This window comes from Muscardinus avellanarius, assembly GCF_963383645.1.
Source record: "Muscardinus avellanarius genome assembly, chromosome: 16".
Lineage (NCBI taxonomy): Eukaryota > Metazoa > Chordata > Mammalia > Rodentia > Gliridae > Muscardinus > Muscardinus avellanarius.
In genome coordinates, this window is record NC_137802.1 from 15,261,161 (window position 1) to 15,279,540 (window position 18,380).

The 18,380-nt window shown below is 58.8% G+C and overlaps 1 protein-coding gene across 1 annotated transcript; it reads left to right on the forward strand.

Moving 5' to 3' along the window:
- Window positions 1–3,696: 3,696 nt before the first annotated feature.
- PER1 (period circadian regulator 1) lies at window positions 3,697–12,824 on the forward strand (the record flags this gene model as incomplete). The annotated part of the gene is made up of 22 exons (XM_080714209.1): window positions 3,697–3,962; window positions 4,078–4,176; window positions 4,267–4,421; window positions 4,508–4,629; window positions 4,728–4,929; window positions 5,061–5,112; window positions 5,223–5,365; window positions 5,755–5,833; window positions 5,909–6,015; window positions 6,401–6,554; window positions 6,661–6,769; window positions 6,865–6,996; window positions 7,194–7,299; window positions 7,581–7,752; window positions 7,833–7,963; window positions 8,145–8,321; window positions 9,142–9,384; window positions 10,214–10,821; window positions 11,108–11,298; window positions 11,429–11,614; window positions 11,874–12,024; window positions 12,573–12,824. The coding sequence occupies 22 exons, from the start codon at window positions 3,697–3,699 to the stop codon at window positions 12,822–12,824; spliced, it is 3,837 nt and encodes a 1,278-aa protein (XP_080570335.1).
- Between the last annotated feature and the right edge of the window lie 5,556 nt (window positions 12,825–18,380).

Below are 18,380 nucleotides of genomic sequence, written 5' to 3' on the forward strand. Positions count from 1 at the left end.
CTGGGCCTCCAACTTACCCGCCCTGGCTCTTTGGTGCCGGGCCAGGAGCGGTGTACAGTCTGGGAACGGGAGAAAGCCAGTGCCAGCAACTGTAGGGGGGAGCCGGAGGCCTGGCAGACGCGAGTCCCGAAAAGAGCCGGGTGTGGGGGCGGGGAAGGGGGACCCCTTCCTCCTAATCCTCTCTCCAGGAATCCCTGGCTTCGGGACAGGATGGCTGTCGTTGGGTTGGGGGAGGCGTCTAAACTGAGTGCATGTCCTGGGCCAGCAGCCAAAAGAACACGATGTTCCCTAGTGCGCTGGCCGCCGCCCTCTGGGGCTGGCCGCCTCCCAAACCGCTGCCTCCCCAGCCTCCCTGCCCCACATTCCCCGGCCGCCTCGCCACGCCCCTTCCTCCGCTTTGACGTCACCGCCGACTCCCGCCCCCTCTCCTCCATTGACGGCAGCAGAGCCTGGTTACTGTGGGGACCGGGAGGCCACGCCGCCCGGGCCTGGGGAGCCGGTGGGGGCCGCGGGAGCGCTCGACCCTTTCGCGTGGGCAAAAGACAGCTATAGAGGTGGAGGTGGGCGAGCAAAGACTGCCTGGGTCTGGGAGCTCGTACCCAAAGCCCTGAAGAGAGCCGGGGAGGCAGAAACAGCGTTTCCAGAGAAGAGCATCTGAAAACGAGACAAGGTCAGGGCCACAGTACCTGGGGGAGAAAGGGGCACGGCCCTTTTCAAGGAGAGGAGGTTGAGAAGCTAAGCCTCCGAATCCGTTGTTTGCCTGCCTCGGTTTTTTTGGGAGGGGTATTTTATAACACGCAAGCGCAAAAGAGGCTGCCTTCTTGCCCCTCCGTGGGAAACACCATTGTTAAGGAAAGCTTAGGCCACGTGACAGGGGCGGGCACCCCAGCGGATATGTCAGCAGCTGTGCGGGGGCCTCTTCGCTTGCTACCACGTTTCCAGGGAGCCCTGAGACGAACTACGCATCACATTGCTGGCTGGAGGGGCTGTGGAACTGCGGCCCTTCTTGACCCAAACTGGCACTATTATTTCCCTAAATGAGGCCTCTGTTCTTGTAAGGACTCATCCCTTCTTAAAAAAAAAAAAAAAATTGTAGGCCCCGTCTCTACCTCGGAGGTTCTTTCCCACTTCCCATACTTAGAAACAAAATTATCATTGCGCTGTTTTTTATTGACCACCTACCATGTGTCAGGTCCTGTCTGGGCGCTGGAGAGTCCAGGGAATGAGACGGAAGAGGTCCCTATTGGGTCACAGACTCGACTTTGCAAGCAATGGGAATATATATGAAGCCCTTGAAAGCATCTTTCTCTGACTAGGGCTTCATCCCTGGTGTAGCCCAGGCTTCCTGGCCGCAGCCCTAACTGTGGGTGGCTGCCTCCTCTGGAGAGAAAAAACACTAGTCACTTTGAAGGCGGCCAGGAGACCTTTTCTCTGATTGGCCGTGGAAGCACCTGCCATTGTTTCCGGCCATAACCCCTGCAGGCCCCTTCCATTTTCTACACCCCCCCCCCCCCAATCACCCGTGGACCCTCAGTTGACCTCCTCCCAGGATTTGAAGTGTCAGAGGAAGGGACTGGGCTCATTACAGAAGGTGACAATTTCTCTCCCACTCCATCTCATCGAGCTTGGTCTGCATCTCTCTTTTCCCACCCCGGGACAGGACAAGGCGTCCTGCAAGGTTGATCAGTTCAGGAAGTGGATGTCTCTGGAACACCCACCAGGCCCAAGCATTTTCCCTGAAGAGGAACAGCTTACCTCCTCTCACTTCCTTTCCATTATTCACTGTGCAAGGCTCCTGCGCCCATTGGCTGGGCGGTGTCTGGGGCCCTTCAGCCCGGAGCCAGCACCCAGGTCCACGTGCGCCCGTGTGTGTGACACAGCCCTGACCTCAGTGGGGGCCAGTAGCCAATCAGGCGCCGGGAAGAGATCCCCAGCCAATCGGGGGCGGGGCCTGCGGCTTCGCGGGCGGCAGGCCAATGAGGGGCAGAGCTTGGCATTATGCAACCCGCCTCCCCGCCTCGCGGAGCTCCTACTCTGCTGCGGGCTGGACCGGCAGCGGGCAGGCGGCTGGAAGGCGCTCGAACGGCCAGGTAGGCACCTTCGCGGCCGCCCCGGGGCCGGCTTCCTTCCTGGAGTCGGGCCTCTGGCTCTTCCAATCTGATGGGCCACTTTCAGCCCTGGCGCTCAGACAGCATAACAGCAGTCTTCCTTCCCGGTCGCTGCCCACCCCCTCCCTGCCTCACGGGACCTAGGTGCTCCTCCAAGCCCTGCGCCCGGTGCACCTTATCTCCAACTTGGCTGGTGGTGGACCCAGCCACCCACCCCGGCCCCACAACAGAGCCTCGGCGGGCATGCCCCACCCCCTTTTTGTCACGTAGGGGTCCCCGGGGCTGCCCCGGCATCAGGCTCCCTTAAGGCTTTCGCGCTCCCTGCCCTCCCCCTGCAGTCCCTGGCCCCGCGCCGGCCGTGATGTCAGCCCGCTTCAGGCTGGAACATCCCGTTCCCGGCGATGGTTCCTGCTGTTGGCCGCAGCTTTTCCTTTTCTCCTGGCGCTCGAAAATGCTCAGGGCTGGGGGTGTGGTTGGACCGGCAGTAGAGGGAGAACTATCTGCTGGCTGCTCTGTGCGGCCCCCGTTCAAAGCTTGGGGTGCGGGAGGCGGGGTGATCGTGGCTGGAGAACTCTAGTAGGGAACCCAGAGAGGATTCCTGGGTCCTAGGCGGTGGCAGGTGCCGGCTTCAGTCTTGTGGGTCGGGAGGGGGGCAGGAGCTAGAAAAAGGAAGGCTGAGTGGTCGTGACCCCAGTGATTAGCTTCCAGGAGAGAGCTAGACAGGGGGTGGGGGGCTTTTGCGTGCTAGGTGGAGGAGATTGTGTTTGCTCTGGGGAGGCCAGGACCAGCGCCTGGAAACCTGAAAAGACGTTTCTCTTAATAGGACCACCCGGCGTCCGGGGACCCGGGTTATATTAAGGGTGGGCGACCCCAGGGCCGTGCCCAGCAGTGTGGGTCGCTTCTCTACTTCCGCGGGGAAATGGGGGAGGGGTCGCCCCTCCCGCCTCCTGTGGTCCCTCCAGCAACCGCTGAGCTCAGCGGCTGACGTCGGTTTCCCTGGCGACCGCGGCGGCGGCGGAAGCGCGTGGTGGGGCCACGCACGTCCGCGCGCATGTGCGGCGGGGGGTGGCGCCGCCCCCGGATAAAATTAGCCCAGAATCCTAAATATAGGAGCCTGGCGGCTCACCCCTGGCTCCGGTGGCCTTGGAGTGCCAGGCCGACTGAGGGCCTGATGGGAGCTTGGGAATGGGATGCATCCAGGCTTTGGTTCTGGTTCTAGTCGACTGCTCAGGTTCTGTTTACCCACACCACGCTGGCCGGGGGTGTGTGGGAAGCCCACGAGAGCCCCCTACTCACCGATGGCACCCTCACGGGCACAGGAAATGGAATTTACCCTAGTTCCTTGTTGGGATTTCCAGGTCTTGATTCAGGAGTGTGGGGCTATCGGGGGAAGGCTCTGAGTGAAGCCAGCAGGTGCTGTCGGGGTCACGGCTCAGCCCTCTCCAAACTTTCCTTCCTTTCCACCCTTGCAGGTGCTGGCTGTGAACGAACTTCCCAACTCTCAGCCAGGCCCCCGAGGCCCCCTTGACCATCCGTGGTGGCCTCTGCGCCTTCCTTGTTCTCCGGTCCTCCTCCCCATGGCCCAGACATGAGCGGTCCCCTAGAAGGGGCCGATGGGGGAGGAGACCCCAGGCCCGGGGAATCCTTCTGTCCTGGGGGAGCCCCGTCCCCTGGGCCTCCGCAGCATCCCGCTGGCAACCTGGCCGATGACACCGACGCCAACAGCAACGGCTCAAGCGGCAATGAGTCCAACGGGCCTGAGTCCAGGGGCGCGTCTCAGAGGAGCACACACAGCTCCTCCTCTGGCAATGGCAAGGATTCGGCCCTGCTGGAGACCACAGAGAGCAGCAAGAGGTGGGTAGGCACTTGTGCTGGGGACGGGAGCGGGGCCCCGGAGCACCACACCAGGTGACAGACCCCCGGCTGCCAGGCACCTGCCCCTCACCTTGGGCTGTTGTTTCTCCTCCAGCACAAACTCTCAGAGCCCATCGCCACCCAGCAGTTCCATCGCCTATAGCCTCCTGAGCGCCAGCTCAGAACAGGACAACCCGTCCACCAGCGGCTGCAGGTTAGTGGGCTGAGGGCTGAGGAGAGCGCGGGGCCCGGACCGCCCTCTGGGGTAGTGTCTTCAACCCGTCCTTCCTCCTGGGCCCTGCAGCAGTGAGCAGTCAGCCCGGGCAAGAACCCAGAAGGAGCTCATGACGGCGCTTCGGGAACTCAAGCTGCGGCTGCCACCAGAGCGCCGGGGCAAGGGCCGCTCTGGGACCCTGGCCACACTGCAGTATGCGCTGGCTTGCGTCAAGCAGGTGCAGGGTGAGTGGCATCTCCAGGGAGGGAGTGGCCAGGGCCTGGCAAACGTGGGGGGCTTACTGAATGCCCCACACGCCCTCCCCCTGCAGCCAACCAGGAGTACTACCAGCAGTGGAGCCTGGAGGAGGGTGAGCCTTGTGCCATGGACATGTCTACCTACACCCTGGAGGAGCTAGAGCACATCACCTCTGAGTACACGCTGCGCAACCAGGTCCACTGCAGCCTGTCCTCCCCACCCCCCAGCCCGACGCACCCCGCCCCGCCCCCACAGCTTCTGAATCTGCCCCTGTTCCTGCTTTCTGCCACTAGGACACCTTCTCCGTGGCAGTCTCCTTCCTGACCGGCCAAATTGTCTACATTTCGGAGCAGGCAGGCGTCCTGCTGCGCTGCAAGCGGGATGTGTTCCGAGGCGCCCGCTTCTCAGAGCTCCTGGCTCCCCAGGACGTGGGCGTCTTCTATGGCTCCACTGCTCCATCTCGTCTGCCCACCTGGGGCCCGGGGGCCTCTGCAGGTGAGGTGCCCGTGTGCTTACAGGGCGGGATGAGCAGCCCCAGGAGCTCCTGCCTTAGGGGCTAGGGGACTTCTTCACAGTCCATGGAAGGGGCAGGGGGACGTGCTCACTGTCTTTCTCATGTGTCCCAGGCTCAGGCCTTAAGGACTTCACCCAGGAGAAGTCCGTCTTCTGCCGAATCAGGTAGGCAGGCAGTCAGGAGCAGGCCTCTGCTTCCTAACTGTTATCTTTGCTGTTGGAGGGGTGGGCAGCTTTCCACTGAAGGTCCTTAATGCTCCCATCCCCTTTGCCAGAGGAGGCCCTGATCGGGATTCGGGGCCTCGGTACCAGCCATTCCGCCTGACCCCATACGTGACCAAGATCCGGGTCTCGGATGGGGCCCCCGCGCAGCCCTGCTGCCTGCTCATCGCAGAGCGCATCCACTCGGGTTACGAAGGTGGGCTGCCCAGGGGCCCGACCTGGGAGAGGGAGGAAGGCTTTCCCTCTAGGCTGGAGGCTGGGCACAGGAGTGAGTCTGGGAGGCACCAGCCGGGCCCTGAGAAATTTGGAACAGAAAAGGGATTATAGAGTGAGGGTTCAAGTACCTCATGGTGTCCAGTTGGATAATAGCCTTGAGCTGGGATAGGGTGAAGAAGGCCTTTTTGTGGTACTCGATGTTAACAGCTGTCGCAGGGCGCAAGAACGGACCAGTCCCTCTTTGTGGGCCATAGAGCCAGGGCTGAGCTGTAAGGAGGATGCCAGCCAGCCTGGGTCCCAGGTGGAGAGGAGGGCTGAGGAGCTGGACCCTTCTAGCCAAAGCCCAAATCCCCGCGTTCTGTGCTACAGCTCCCCGAATCCCCCCGGACAAGAGGATTTTCACCACGCGCCACACACCCAGCTGCCTCTTCCAGGATGTGGACGAAAGGTAAGGTCAAGACCTAGGGGGAAGGGATGGCCTGGGCTGAGGTCATGGCCACTCTGACACCTCCTCTCATTGCAGGGCTGCCCCTCTGCTGGGCTACCTGCCCCAGGACCTCCTGGGGGCCCCAGTCCTCCTGTTCCTGCATCCTGAGGACAGGCCCCTCATGCTGGCCATTCACAAGAAGAGTGAGTTTCTCCTCCCCTCCTGCCCTTTCCCCCACTCCCCTCCCTGGCTGTCCCCAGGGCTGTTTAACCACCCTCCTAGTAGCTGGACAGGGTGGGACACACTTATAATCCTAGTACTTGGGAGGATGAGACTGGAGGATCACAGATTCAAGGACAGCCTCAGCAATTTAGTGAGGCTCTCGGCAACCTAATGAGACTCTGTTTCCAAAAAAGAAATAAAATCGGTCTGAGAATGTAGCGTGGAGGTAGGATGCCATAAAAAAAAAAAAGAAGCCGCTGTTTGGGTGGGTGGTCTCCTGGGTCTCAGTGGGGTGGCTTCCATTTTACTTGGCCCCTCCCCTCATTTCTTCTCTTTGACCCCCACCTCCTTTCCCGTTCCCATTAGTCCTGCAGCTGGCAGGCCAGCCCTTTGACCACTCCCCCATCCGCTTCTGTGCCCGCAACGGGGAGTACGTCACCATGGACACCAGCTGGGCCGGCTTTGTGCACCCCTGGAGCCGCAAGGTGGCCTTTGTGCTGGGCCGTCACAAAGTACGCACGTAAGTGAGCCCTGCCCGCAGCTGACTTGGGATGGGGCAACATGGGAGCGGGCAGGACCCGGGCAGGCCGGGGGCAGGACCGGACTCAGCCTTCCTCTCCCTGCAGGGCGCCTCTGAACGAGGATGTGTTCACGCCGCCGGCCCCCAGCCTCGCTCTGTCCCTGGACGCAGACATCCAGGAGCTCTCCGAGCAGATCCACCGGCTCCTGTTGCAGGTGAGAGCTGAGGGGAGAGGCTTGGAGGCTAGAAGAGGGTGGAAGCAGGCTGCAGATGTCTAACCTGTCTCGTCCCGCTCCGCTCCCCGCCGCAGCCGGTGCACAGCTCCAGCCCCACGGGGCTCTGCGGAGTCGGCCCTCTCACGTCACCAGGTCCTCTCCACAGCCCTGGCTCCTCCAGCGATAGCAACGGGGGTGATGCGGAGGGGCCTGGGCCTCCTGCTCCAGTGAGTGGCCCCTTCACCCTCTAACTGCCCGGTCTCCTGTCCTTGGAGTCGGTGTCGCCTGTGCCTGGCTCTGCCTCGGCCCTCCCCTCTCCTTGGCAGCCCGTGCCTCCCCGTTGGCATCTGCCTGGCGATTGTGCCCTCAGTCTCTGTCCTAGCCAGGTGCCCCCAGTGATGCCCACTGTCCGCTGTGTCCGCAGGTGACTTTCCAGCAGATCTGTAAGGACGTGCACCTAGTGAAGCACCAGGGCCAGCAGCTTTTCATCGAGTCCCGCACTCGGCCTCCGCCGCGGCCTCGCCTCGCTGGTGAGCTGGTGACGCCATGGAGCCCCCGACTCTTACCTCCACACGTTCGCCTTGTCTCTCTTTTTTTTAATGGTACTGGCCACTGAACCCAGGGGTGTTGTACTACTGAGCTGTATCCCCTAGCTCTTTCAGTTTTTTTTTTTTATTTTGAAGCAGAGTCTAAGTTACCACGCGCTGGCCTCTAACTACTGTGACCCTGCTGCCTCGGCTTCCCAAGCGTTGGGATGACAGGCGTGTGCCACTGTGCCTGGCTCCGCTGACCTTTTTCTGTCCTCATCCAGCTACAGACACATTCAAGGCCAAGACGCTTCCCTGCCAGCCCCCAGGCCCTGAGCTGGAGACGGCCTCTGCTCCAGTGCAGGCCCCACTAGCCATGGTGCCTGAGGAGGCCGAGAAGAAAGAAGGCGCCAGCTGCTCCTACCAGCAGATCAACTGCCTGGACAGCATCCTCAGGTCAGGCCCGCCCGGCACCTCCTCCGCAGCCCTCCGCTGCACCCCGCGCTGCCCTGATGCCTCCGCTTCTCCTGCTCCAGGTACCTGGAGAGCTGCAACATCCCCAGCACGACCAAGCGTAAATGTGCCTCCTCCTCCTCCTGCACCGCCTCCTCGGCCTCTGACGAGGACAAGCAGAGGATGGGCCCGGGCCCAGTGGGGGCCAAGAAAGGTAAAGACTAGCTCCCCGCCCGCCCCAGCCCGCGGCTCTGGGTTGCCATGCTTCTGCCTTGGGGCCCCACCTCGCTCTGCCCTGCCCTCCTCATCTCCAGACCCCTCCCTCCTCCCTGGGCCCCCCTCTCGTGACTTTCCAGTGGGGTGTGGGCAGTAACCAGAGCTATCTCTCTGCACAGATCCGTCGGCAGTGCTGCCTGGGGAGGGGGCCACTCCTCGGAAGGAGCCAGTGGTGGGAGGCTCCCTGAGCCCGCTCGCCCTGGCCAATAAGGCAGAGAGCGTGGTGTCCGTGACCAGTCAGTGTAGCTTCAGCTCCACCATCGTCCATGTGGGAGACAAGAAGCCCCCGGAGTCGGGTATGGGCGTGAAGGGAGGGGGCAGTGCCGGGCTCCACGTGGCCCCCCCAGCCAGAGTTCCTTCCTGCCTGCCTTTCCCTCCCTCTCCAACCCTGCTGGAGGGAAGGAGCACTTCCTCTTAGCCGGGGCTACCGCTGCAGCTCTCCACCCCACCGGCCTCTGCTGCTTACCCCTCCCTCCCTCTGCTTCCTGTTCTTCCTGTCAGTTGAGAGAGAAAACCAAGGGTGTATGTGCGGGGGGGTTCAGTGTTATGGGGCGGACAGCATAGGGTTTAGGCAAGAATGTTGAAAAGCCCTAAAGGGTCCTCAGGTATTGACTTCAAAATAGCATGAAGGAAGCCAGGCGTGGTGGCACACACCTGTAATCCCAGTACTTGGGAAGCTGAGACGGCAGGATCATGGGTTTGAGGTCAACCCGAGCAACTTAGCAAGATCCTGATTCAAAATAAAAAGTGGATAAAGGGTTAGAGGTATAACTCAGAGGCAGAATGCCTCTGGGTTCAATCCCCAGTAAAACACACACACACACACACACACACACACACACACACACACACACACGAGAAGAGTGAGGGTGGGCTTCCCTTCCAGTGGTTGGCTCACCCCTGGGAGTTTCTGGCAGGGTCGTGGCCACTGCAGCGGACTGACCGTCCTCTTTCGTCCTGGGGCAGTTTGGCATGGAGAGGAGGGTCCACAGGCCCTTGGCTGGGAGGTGGTGAGGACAGGCACTTGGCGCCAGGCTTCTGGGCAGGGAGGGTGTGGCATGCCTCTGTTGTTCCCAGGATGATTCTGACGGCCTTTCTCCGTCTTGTTTTCCTTAGACATTGTCATGATGGAGGACCTGCCTAGCCTGGCCCCAGGCCCGGTCCCCAGCCCGGCTCCCAGCCCCACAGTAGCCCCCGACCCAGCCCCCGATGCCTACCGCCCAGTGGGCCTGACCAAGGCCGTGCTGTCCCTGCACACGCAGAAGGAAGAACAGGCTTTCCTCAGCCGCTTCCGAGACCTCGGCCGGCTGCGTGGACTTGACGGCTCTTCCACAGCCCCCTCGGCCCCTGGCGAGCGAGGTAGCCACCTGGGGCTTCCCTGAGCTGCGGCCGAGGGCCTGACTTCTGGTGGGGTGGCCTTGAAGGACATTTTTCTGGGGACGCAGGCTGGTGCTGCCTCCGCCGGGGCTCTGCCTAGGGACAGGCCCCTTGCTAGCCTCTCCACCTTAGGCTGGGGCTCCAGGCTACAGCCTGGGGGGCGGACACTGAGACAGGAGGGCAGGGGTGCTGTGTTCCAGGTGAGCAACTTCAGGCCTAGCTGGGGGCAGAGGGGCAGAACGTTTGCCCACCTAGGACTCAGACGTCACCGATCAAGAGGTCTGCAAGACTCTGGGCTGACTCTCAGTGGTGGGGCCGGGCTTCGGGGCAGATGGAAGGCTGCCCCTCCAGGTGCTGGAGGGAGGTCCTGTGCAGGTGGCTGCAGGACCAAACGCTCAGGCCTGGGCTTTCCTGCCCACCTCTCCGCTCCATTGCAAGCTAGACGGAGCACGGCCTTGACGGGCAGGAGGACCCAGGCTGGCAGTGCCTGCGGGATTTGGGCTGATGGACTGGAGCTGCCTGCCTGTTCGTCCACGGACCCCCTCTGCCAGCACGCCTCTTGTTTTTGGCACATCCCCCTCGAGCCCTCCTGTAACCTTGCCTCCTTCTGGCTCATTTCTCAATAAACCCCCCTGTCCCTGACTTCTGTGATTCTTCCCTGAAGGTGCCCCACCCCCGGAGTCCCCTCTGTCCTGTGTGGGCTGAGAAGCCTGCTCTGGCCTCCCCCTGGTCGGAGTGTCAGGGCGTTGAGGGCGGCAGGGGCGCTAAGTGCCAGGCGGAGGCTCGCTCTAACCCTGGTCTCTCCCCACAGGCTGTCACCACGGGCCTGCGCCCCCCAGCCGCCGACACCACTGCCGCTCCAAAGCCAAGCGCTCACGCCACCACCAGACCCCCCGGGCGGAAGGCCCCTGCTATGTCTCCCACCCCTCACCTGTGCCCCCCTCCGGCCCCTGGCCTCCTCCGCCAGCCGCTGCCCCCTTCCCAGCAGTGGTCCAGCCCTACACGCTTCCAGTGTTCTCCCCTCGAGGCGCCCAGCCTCTCCCCTCTGCCCCCACCTCTGTGCCCCCTGCTGCGTTCCCCGCACCCCTAGTGGCCCCAGTGGTGGCCTTGGTACTCCCTAACTACCTGTTCCCCGCCCCATCAAGCTACCCACTTGGGGCACCCCAGGCCCCTGCTGAGGGCCCTCCCACCCCTGCCGCCCACTCGCCTTCCCCATCCCTACCCCCGCTGCCCCCCAGCCCCCTGCACCGCCCGGACTCCCCGCTGTTCAACTCGAGGTGCAGCTCCCCGCTCCAGCTCAACCTGCTGCAGCTCGAGGAGCCCCCCCGTGCTGAGGGGGCTGCTGTCGCAGGGGGCCCCGGGAGCAGTGCCGGGCCCCCGCCCCCCGGGGCAGAGGCTGCTGAGCCGGAGGCCAGACTGGTGAGCACCTCCCCGCCTGCCTCCGCCGCCTGGTGCCACTCCTGCCCTGGGTCTCCCTACCAGGGGGTGGTGTGCGGTGGGAGACTGCAGCTGAAGTCCCGCTGCCTCCTCTGTGGAGGGACAGCCCTGTCTGACAGGTGGCAAGGCCATCCCCATAACGTCCGAGAGCACAGTTGCCATTGGGAGGCCTGGTGCCACTGCGCCTCCAGCAGATGGGAAGCCCAGGTGCCGACCCGAGCCCCGCCCTGCTCCTGATCCCCTTCCGCTCCCCATGCTCCCTGTGCAGGCGGAGGTGACGGAGTCCTCCAATCAGGACGCGCTCTCCGGCTCCAGTGACCTGCTGGAGCTGCTGCTGCAGGAGGACTCTCGCTCGGGCACAGGCTCTGCGGCCTCAGGCTCCCTGGGCTCGGGCTCGGGCTCGGGCTCCGGTCCAGGCTCCCACGAAGGGGGCAGCACCTCGGCCAGCGTCACCCGTGAGTGCCCGCCCTCTGGCACCGGGGCAGTGTGAGACCGGGGAGCAGGGGCGCATGCTGGGGCACACGGCTTTGAGGGGGGTCCGGGGGGCCTGCCTGGCCTCACTGGCTCCCCCTGCCCCATCTCCAGGCAGCAGCCAGAGCAGCCACACCAGCAAGTACTTCGGCAGCATCGACTCCTCGGAGGCCGAGGCTGGGGCTGCTCAGGCCAGGGCTGAGCCTGGGGAGCAGGTCATTAAGTACGTGCTGCAGGATCCCATCTGGCTGCTCATGGCCAACGCTGACCAGCGTGTCATGATGACGTACCAGGTGCCCTCCAGGTGAGGAGCTTCGGGGGCCACCTCCACCTGCCTTCCCTGCCCCGCTCACTTGGGGCTTCTTGCTGGTACTGCCTCCCAGCTCCCTATCCATGTATTTCCTCCCAGGCTGAGAGCAGGTTTCCTGGTCTTGGAAACCACCTCTGGTGCCGGGGAGGAACAGAAGGTGGCGGGTGGGCAGTGGTGGGGGTGGCAGAGGAAGAATGCCTTCCTCTTGGATCCGGCCCCCGGGCCTGGATCCCAGAATCCCTTCCTCGCGCAGGGACACGGCCTCTGTGCTGAAGCAGGATCGGGAACGGCTCCGGGCCATGCAGAAGCAGCAGCCTTGGTTCTCGGAAGACCAGCGGCGGGAACTGGGTGCCGTGCACTCCTGGGTCCGGAAGGGCCAGCTGCCTCGGGCCCTTGATGTGATGGTGAGAGAGGTCTGGAACTGGGCAGGGGAAGTTAGCTCCAGTCCAAGGGATAGAAGCTACGAGCTGACCTGGCCTCCCGGCATCATTAATTCTGAAGGAAGTCAGTCCCACTGAGTTTGCCACTGGATCATGAAGTTTTAAACCTCATGAGCCGAGCGCGGTGGGAATGCCTGGAAATCTAGTACTTGGGAGGCTGAGACTGGAGGGTTGCAGGTATTTACTAAGGCGCTCCACAACTTAGACCCTGTCTCAAAAAGTAGAATAGGGCTGGGGGCCTACTGTAAAAGAGCAAACAACAAAAAAGCCCATGACATTGTGCAGAGCATTTCCGAGCCCATCTCAGGCTTGCGTGCATTGTAGCCCTCTCGGGGAGGGTCTGGGGGGAGGGCAGAAAGCATGTTCCCAGCTTTGCTGGATCCCAGGTGCGTCTGCGGACTAGATTCCTGGGAGCATGTTCTGGAAAGCACCGTTGGGTCGGGTGGGGCGCTGGGGGCCGGTAGCAGCGAGGACCCTGCCTGACTTACTCGTATTCCTTTCCCCCCCCCAAGGCCTGTGTGGACTGTGGTAGCAGCCCCCAGGACCCCGGCCACCCTGATGACCCCCTCTTCTCAGAGCTGGATGGACTGGGGCTGGAGCCCATGGAGGAGGGCGGCGGTGGCGAGGGGGAGGGTGGCGGGGAGGCCCAGACCCAAGTTGGGGTCAAGGTCTCCGGCTCTCAGTACTCGGCCATGGAGGAGGAAGAGCAAGGTGGGAGCTCGTCCAGTCCAGCCTTACCTGCAGCGGAAAACAACGCCAGCTAGACTGTTCGAGGGCCACTCCCGGGAATCCAGAGCTCAGTTGTGGCTGGACCGACCAATAGGAAACTGCCCCGGCTTCTCCCACTTAGGGCGGGACCCTCATCACCAGCCCAGGGTCCTGGGGCTGCCTCTGGCTACTTAGGGAACAGAGTGGGCAACTTGTCAGGCTCGCCAAGAGGAGGGTCACCTCCCAGCCCTGGCGAGAAGCCCCTTCCTCCTCTGGATAAGGCTGCTTACAAGCTGCTGAAGTGGTCTCCAAATCCTGGTTGAGCCCGAGTCCCAGTCCCTAGGGTTGGGGCCACACTTATTTATTGGGGGAGACAGCTCTCTCATCTCCTCCCCAGCTGGGAGGAGGGGAGCCTGGGGCTCACACAGGGCCCAGGGGTTTGAACTCCCAGCTGCTCCGGGATGGGGGAGGTTGGTGGACCATGGTGTCCCTGGTGCTGCCCCTCAGGTGGGACCCAGGTGTTCTCAGCCCTACCCTCAACCAATGGCATTTGTGTTTTTGATATTGTGTCTGTTACTTTTTTAATACAAAAAAAAAAAGAGAAACCCAGGACTTTGTGGAGTGAAGTGTGGGGCTTTGGTGAGGGAGGAATGGCTCTGCTTCCAGGAAGGTGGTATTGAGGGTGGGCTATGAGCCCCATCCCTGTCCCTTCCACATCCTGCCCAAGGGCCTTGCTCAGCCGGCTAAACCTGCACCTCACTCAGACTCTACTCTCAACCCTACCATTAGCGCCTGGGCTGGGTTTGTCCTGGGGAGGAGAGATGAGAGGCAGCTGACTTGTGGGTAAGGGCTTGAGCAAACTCCAGCCAGGGGTCAGGTGGCAGAGGCAGGGAGGAGCCAGGGCCCTGAGACAGTGGAGGAACGGGCTTAGTTTCTGTTTTAGCTTCTTGCAGACCATGGTAGTGGCCCTTGAGCTGGTCCATACAGGTAGCTGAGGCACACGGAGCCCTGCGTTCATTCATGGTCCAGTTAGCCCCCAAAAGGTGTTGGAGGAGGGGCTGGGGTGTCAACGGATCAGGACCTACAAGGGAAGGGAATGCTGAAGAGGGTTTTTTTGCGGGGGAGGGGGTCCCTCACAAATTCTAATAGTAGGCAGTTCCTGGCGCCCAGTAATAGCTGATCTATCTCGAGGCACACCCCTCTTCCTGCCGGCGCCGTGGCTTAGCTGGTTAAAGCGCCTGTCTAGTAAACAGGAGATCCTGGGTTCGAATCCCAGCGGTGCCTACCGACGTCCGTATATTATTGCTACGAAGAGAGCGCCACCCACAACTACTAGGGGTTTTCTGTTCTATCCTTCCAAAGGTTCTTCTTACCAACCCAGTCCCTTTCCCATGCACTTTTAGTGTGAATTTGGAGGTTTAAGACGCACTATGCCTTCAAGATCCAGGTGTAGTAGGCGTTCCATCCCATTATCTGCCGCTAAGGCCACAAGGGACCAGTAGCCCAGGCCTTTTTATTGGGCCATACTGGGGCTCGAGGAGGGAAGCAGGACCAAGAAGCTGCGGTCTGAGAGCGCTGCTGGTTTGGGGAAGGCGGGATCTCAGCTGTTTCTCCTGGGCGCACGCGCAGCGGGAGCCGGGTGGGGCCGCAGGAGGAGGCGCGCCGATAGGTAGCTATAGTTGCGCAGGAGCTGGGCCGCACGCGGCTGTGATGGCCGAGTGGTTAAGGCGTTGGACTCGAAATCCAATGGGGTTTCCCCGCGCAGGTTCGAATCCTGCTCACAGCGGTGGTAGTTTTGTTAATGGGCAAATGCTACGTTCGGAGCAGGAAAACATTGTTTTCCAGGTCTTTCTTTGAAGAAACTCCCACCTTATTCCAAAGATTCAGGGATCCAGTTACCCCGGAGCAGCCCGCCAGCGCCCTGGTGAGACGCAGCCTCCCGCTGACCTACAAAAGTGTCTCCCTTTTTCAGTTTATAATACCACCCAGATCAGCAATCAGACAGCGCTTCCCCCAAACCGCTCACCCTCCCACTCCTCTGCACGATCGCTCCATTCCTCCTCTCCTCCATTCCTCCACAGCCCTTTCCACCTGCTCTGGCTTACTTTCCAGTGTCACTAAGAAAATTAAACGTTCTCAACAGTTTCCAGTGGACGGCCACCATCACACCCACTTAGCTACTGGGGAGTGTGGCCACACCCTTCCTTTCTCCCTCCTTACCGTAGAAGAAACTTCCGCTGAGCTACGCCAGCCTCTACAGCCCCAGCGTCCTGTTGCCTCTAGGCCACTCAGAACACACTGTGCTCTTTCTTATAGCATCAAATTTTCCTGTCTACCGGATTATTGCTACCAACCTGCAGGTATTTCTTCGAAGGATTTAGAACAAGCTGGACATCAGAAACTACCTGTGGTGGCGCACCTCCGTGATCCTAGTCCTTGGAAGGCTGAGACAGAAGCATTACAGGTTCGAAGCCAGTCTCAGAAATTTCGTGAGGCCCTCAGCAATTTAGTAAGAGGAGGAAGAGGAGGAAGAAGAGGAAGAAGAGGAAGAGGAAGAAGAGGAGGAGGAAGAAAGAAAAGGAGGAGGAAGAAGAGGAAGAGGAAGAAGAGGAGGAGGAAGAAGAGGAAGAGGAGGAGGCCCTCGGTTCGCAGACGGCCTCAGCTATTTAGTGAGGTCTGCAACTTAGACCCTGCTTCAAAATAATTAAAAATAGCGCTGGGGGTGAAGCTGGAAGTAGAATACCTCTGGGTTCAATTCCAACTATAAAAAAATCAAACAAACAAATAGTGTATAGTACTGAGTTATAGCAACAAAAAAGCACTAAGACACTCTTGACCCCAAATTCCTCTCCAACTACCACTCAATTTCTCTGATCCCCTCTACTGTAGATTTTAAAAGTTATTGAAGATTTTCTTCTAATGCCCATAGAATATGGTAATGAATATGTATTTGTTCAGAATTGTTACAATATTTAAATTTTTGCTGTGGGATTGAGTTCCTTTTTCTAACACTAATTTGGCCATATGTTAGCGTGCTTGTAAATATAATTTAGATACTTGAAGTCATAAGAGCTTTATTTATGCCATATAGGACCACACTAAAATGTTTAAAAATGTATTTCTAATTTTTTAAAAAATTTTTGAAAGTCTGAGGATAGAACGAACCTAGGGGCATTCAACCTCTGAGCTACACGCCCTGTCCTATTTTTTATTCTTTTATTTTGAAACAGGGTCTCACTAAGTTGCAGAGGGCCTCACTAAGTAGCTGAGGCTGTGGCTGTCCATCAACTGTGATCGTGATCTTCCCATCTCAGCCTCCTGAAAGCTAGGATTATAAGCATGCACCACCATGCCCAGCTTGTAATTCGTGTGTGTGTGTGTGTGTGTGTGTGTGTGTGTGTGTGTATGTGTGTGTGTGGTACAAGGGGTGGAACCCAGGGGCTTTTCTACCTCCGGGCTATACTCCCAGACCTATTTTATACTTTATTTGGAAACAGGGTCTCACTTAGTTGCTGAGACCCTCACTAAATAGCTGAGGCTGGCTTTGAACCTGTGTGATCCTCCTGTCTCAGCCTCCCAAGCGCTGAGATTACAACCGTGAGCCACCACCACCACCACCACCACCACCACCCCGGCTATAATTATTTTTCTTTTTCTTTTTTTCTTTTTGGTGGTGATACTGGGGTTCCTGGAAACCCTTCTACCTCCAGGCTACACTCCCAGACCTATTTTTTTTAAAATATTTTTATTTGGAAACAGGGTCTCTTAAAGCCATCGAGGCTGGCTTCGAATCAGTGCAATCCTCTTGTCTCCACCTCCCAAGCACGGGGATTACAAGCGTGTGCCACCATGCCCGGCTCTATAATTCATTTCTAAAAATAATCTACCTCCTAGCTACACCTCCAGCCATATTTCTTTTTATTTATTTATTTATTTATTTTTGAAACCGGTCTCACTAAGTTGCAAAAGGCCTCACTAAGTAGCTGAGGCTGTCCGCGAACCGAGATCCTCCTGTCTCAGCCTTCCAAATGCTGAGATTACAAGCATGTGCTACCACGCAGGGCTATATGACATCTTCTGTAGGAAGAAAAAAAAAAAAAAGTTATATTATGTCCTTTCTCCTAGTCTTTTTTTTTTTTTTTTTTCGGGTCTGGGGATGGAACCCAGGGGCATTCTACCCCCAAGCTACACCCCCAGCCCTATGTTTTATTCTTTATTTTGAAACAGGGTCTCACTAAGTTGCGGAGGGCCTCACTAAGTAGCTGAGGCTGTCCGCGAACCACGATCCTCCTGTCTCAGCCTCTCGAATGCTGGGATTACAAGCGTGCGCCACCATGCCCGGCATCCTCCTATTCTTGAATAGTCTTTGAACTCTTTCCAACCAGGTTCCCCTGTCCTTCTCATCAAAACTGCCTCTGTAAGGCTGGACGTGGTGGTACACGCTTGTTCCCAGTACTTGGGAGGCTGAGACAGGAGGATCACAGGTTCGCAGCCAGCCTCAGCTACTTAGGCTCTCAGCAACTTAGTGAGACTCTGTTTCCAAATAAATTATAAAATAGGGCTGGGGGTGTAGCTCGGAGATAGAAAAGCCCCTGGGTTCCATCCCCAGTACCACACACACACACACAAAACCTGCCTGTGTGTGTGTGGTACTGGGGATTATAGAGGGGCAAGGGGCATTCTACCTCCAAACTACACCACCAGCCCCATTTTATTTTTATTTTATTTTGAGATAAAATTAGTGAGCAGACTTTGTGTGTGTGTGTGTGTGTATGTGTGTGTGGGGGGGGGTATGGGGGGGTGGAACCTAAGGGCTTTCCAGACCTATTTTATACTTTATTTGGAAACTGGGTCTCACTAAATTGCTGAGAGCCTCACTAAGTAGCTGAAGCTGGCTTGGAACCTGTGGGATCCTCCTATCTCAGTCTCCTGTGTGCTAGGATTGCAAACATGTGCCACTTCCCATGGAGACCTTTTTTTTTTTTTTTTTTTTTTTTTTTGGTGGTATTGGGAGTGGAACCCAGAGGCTTTCTACTTCCGGGCTATACTCCCAGACCTTTTTTATATTTTATTTGGAAACAGGGTCTCACTAAGTTGCTGAGAGCCTCACTAAGTAGCTGAGGCTGGCTTCGAACCTGTGCGATCCTCCTGTCTCAGCCTCCCAAGTGCGGGGATTACAAGCGTGCGCCACCACACCCACTTGAGACCTTTTTGTTTTATAAATAGTAAAGAGTTTTAAAGTATCTTTCCAAACCGGGTGTGGTGGCGCACATTTATAATCCCAGCATTCGGGAAGCTGAGACCATAGGATGGCAGTTCACCGACCGCCTCAGCTACTTGGTGAGGCCCTCTGCAATTCAATAAGACCCTGTTTAAAAAAAAAGAAAGAAAAAGAAAAAGAAGAGAGAGAGAGCTGGGCGTGGTGGCGCACGTTTGTAATCCCAGCATTCAGGAGGCTGAGACCAGAAGATCGAGGTTCACGGCCAGCCTCAGCTGTCAAGCACCCTTGTAATCCTAGTATTTGGGATGCAGAGACAGGAGGATCACACAGGTTCAAAGCCAGCCTCAGCTACTTAGTGAGGCTCTCAGCAACTTAGTGAGACCCAGAGGTA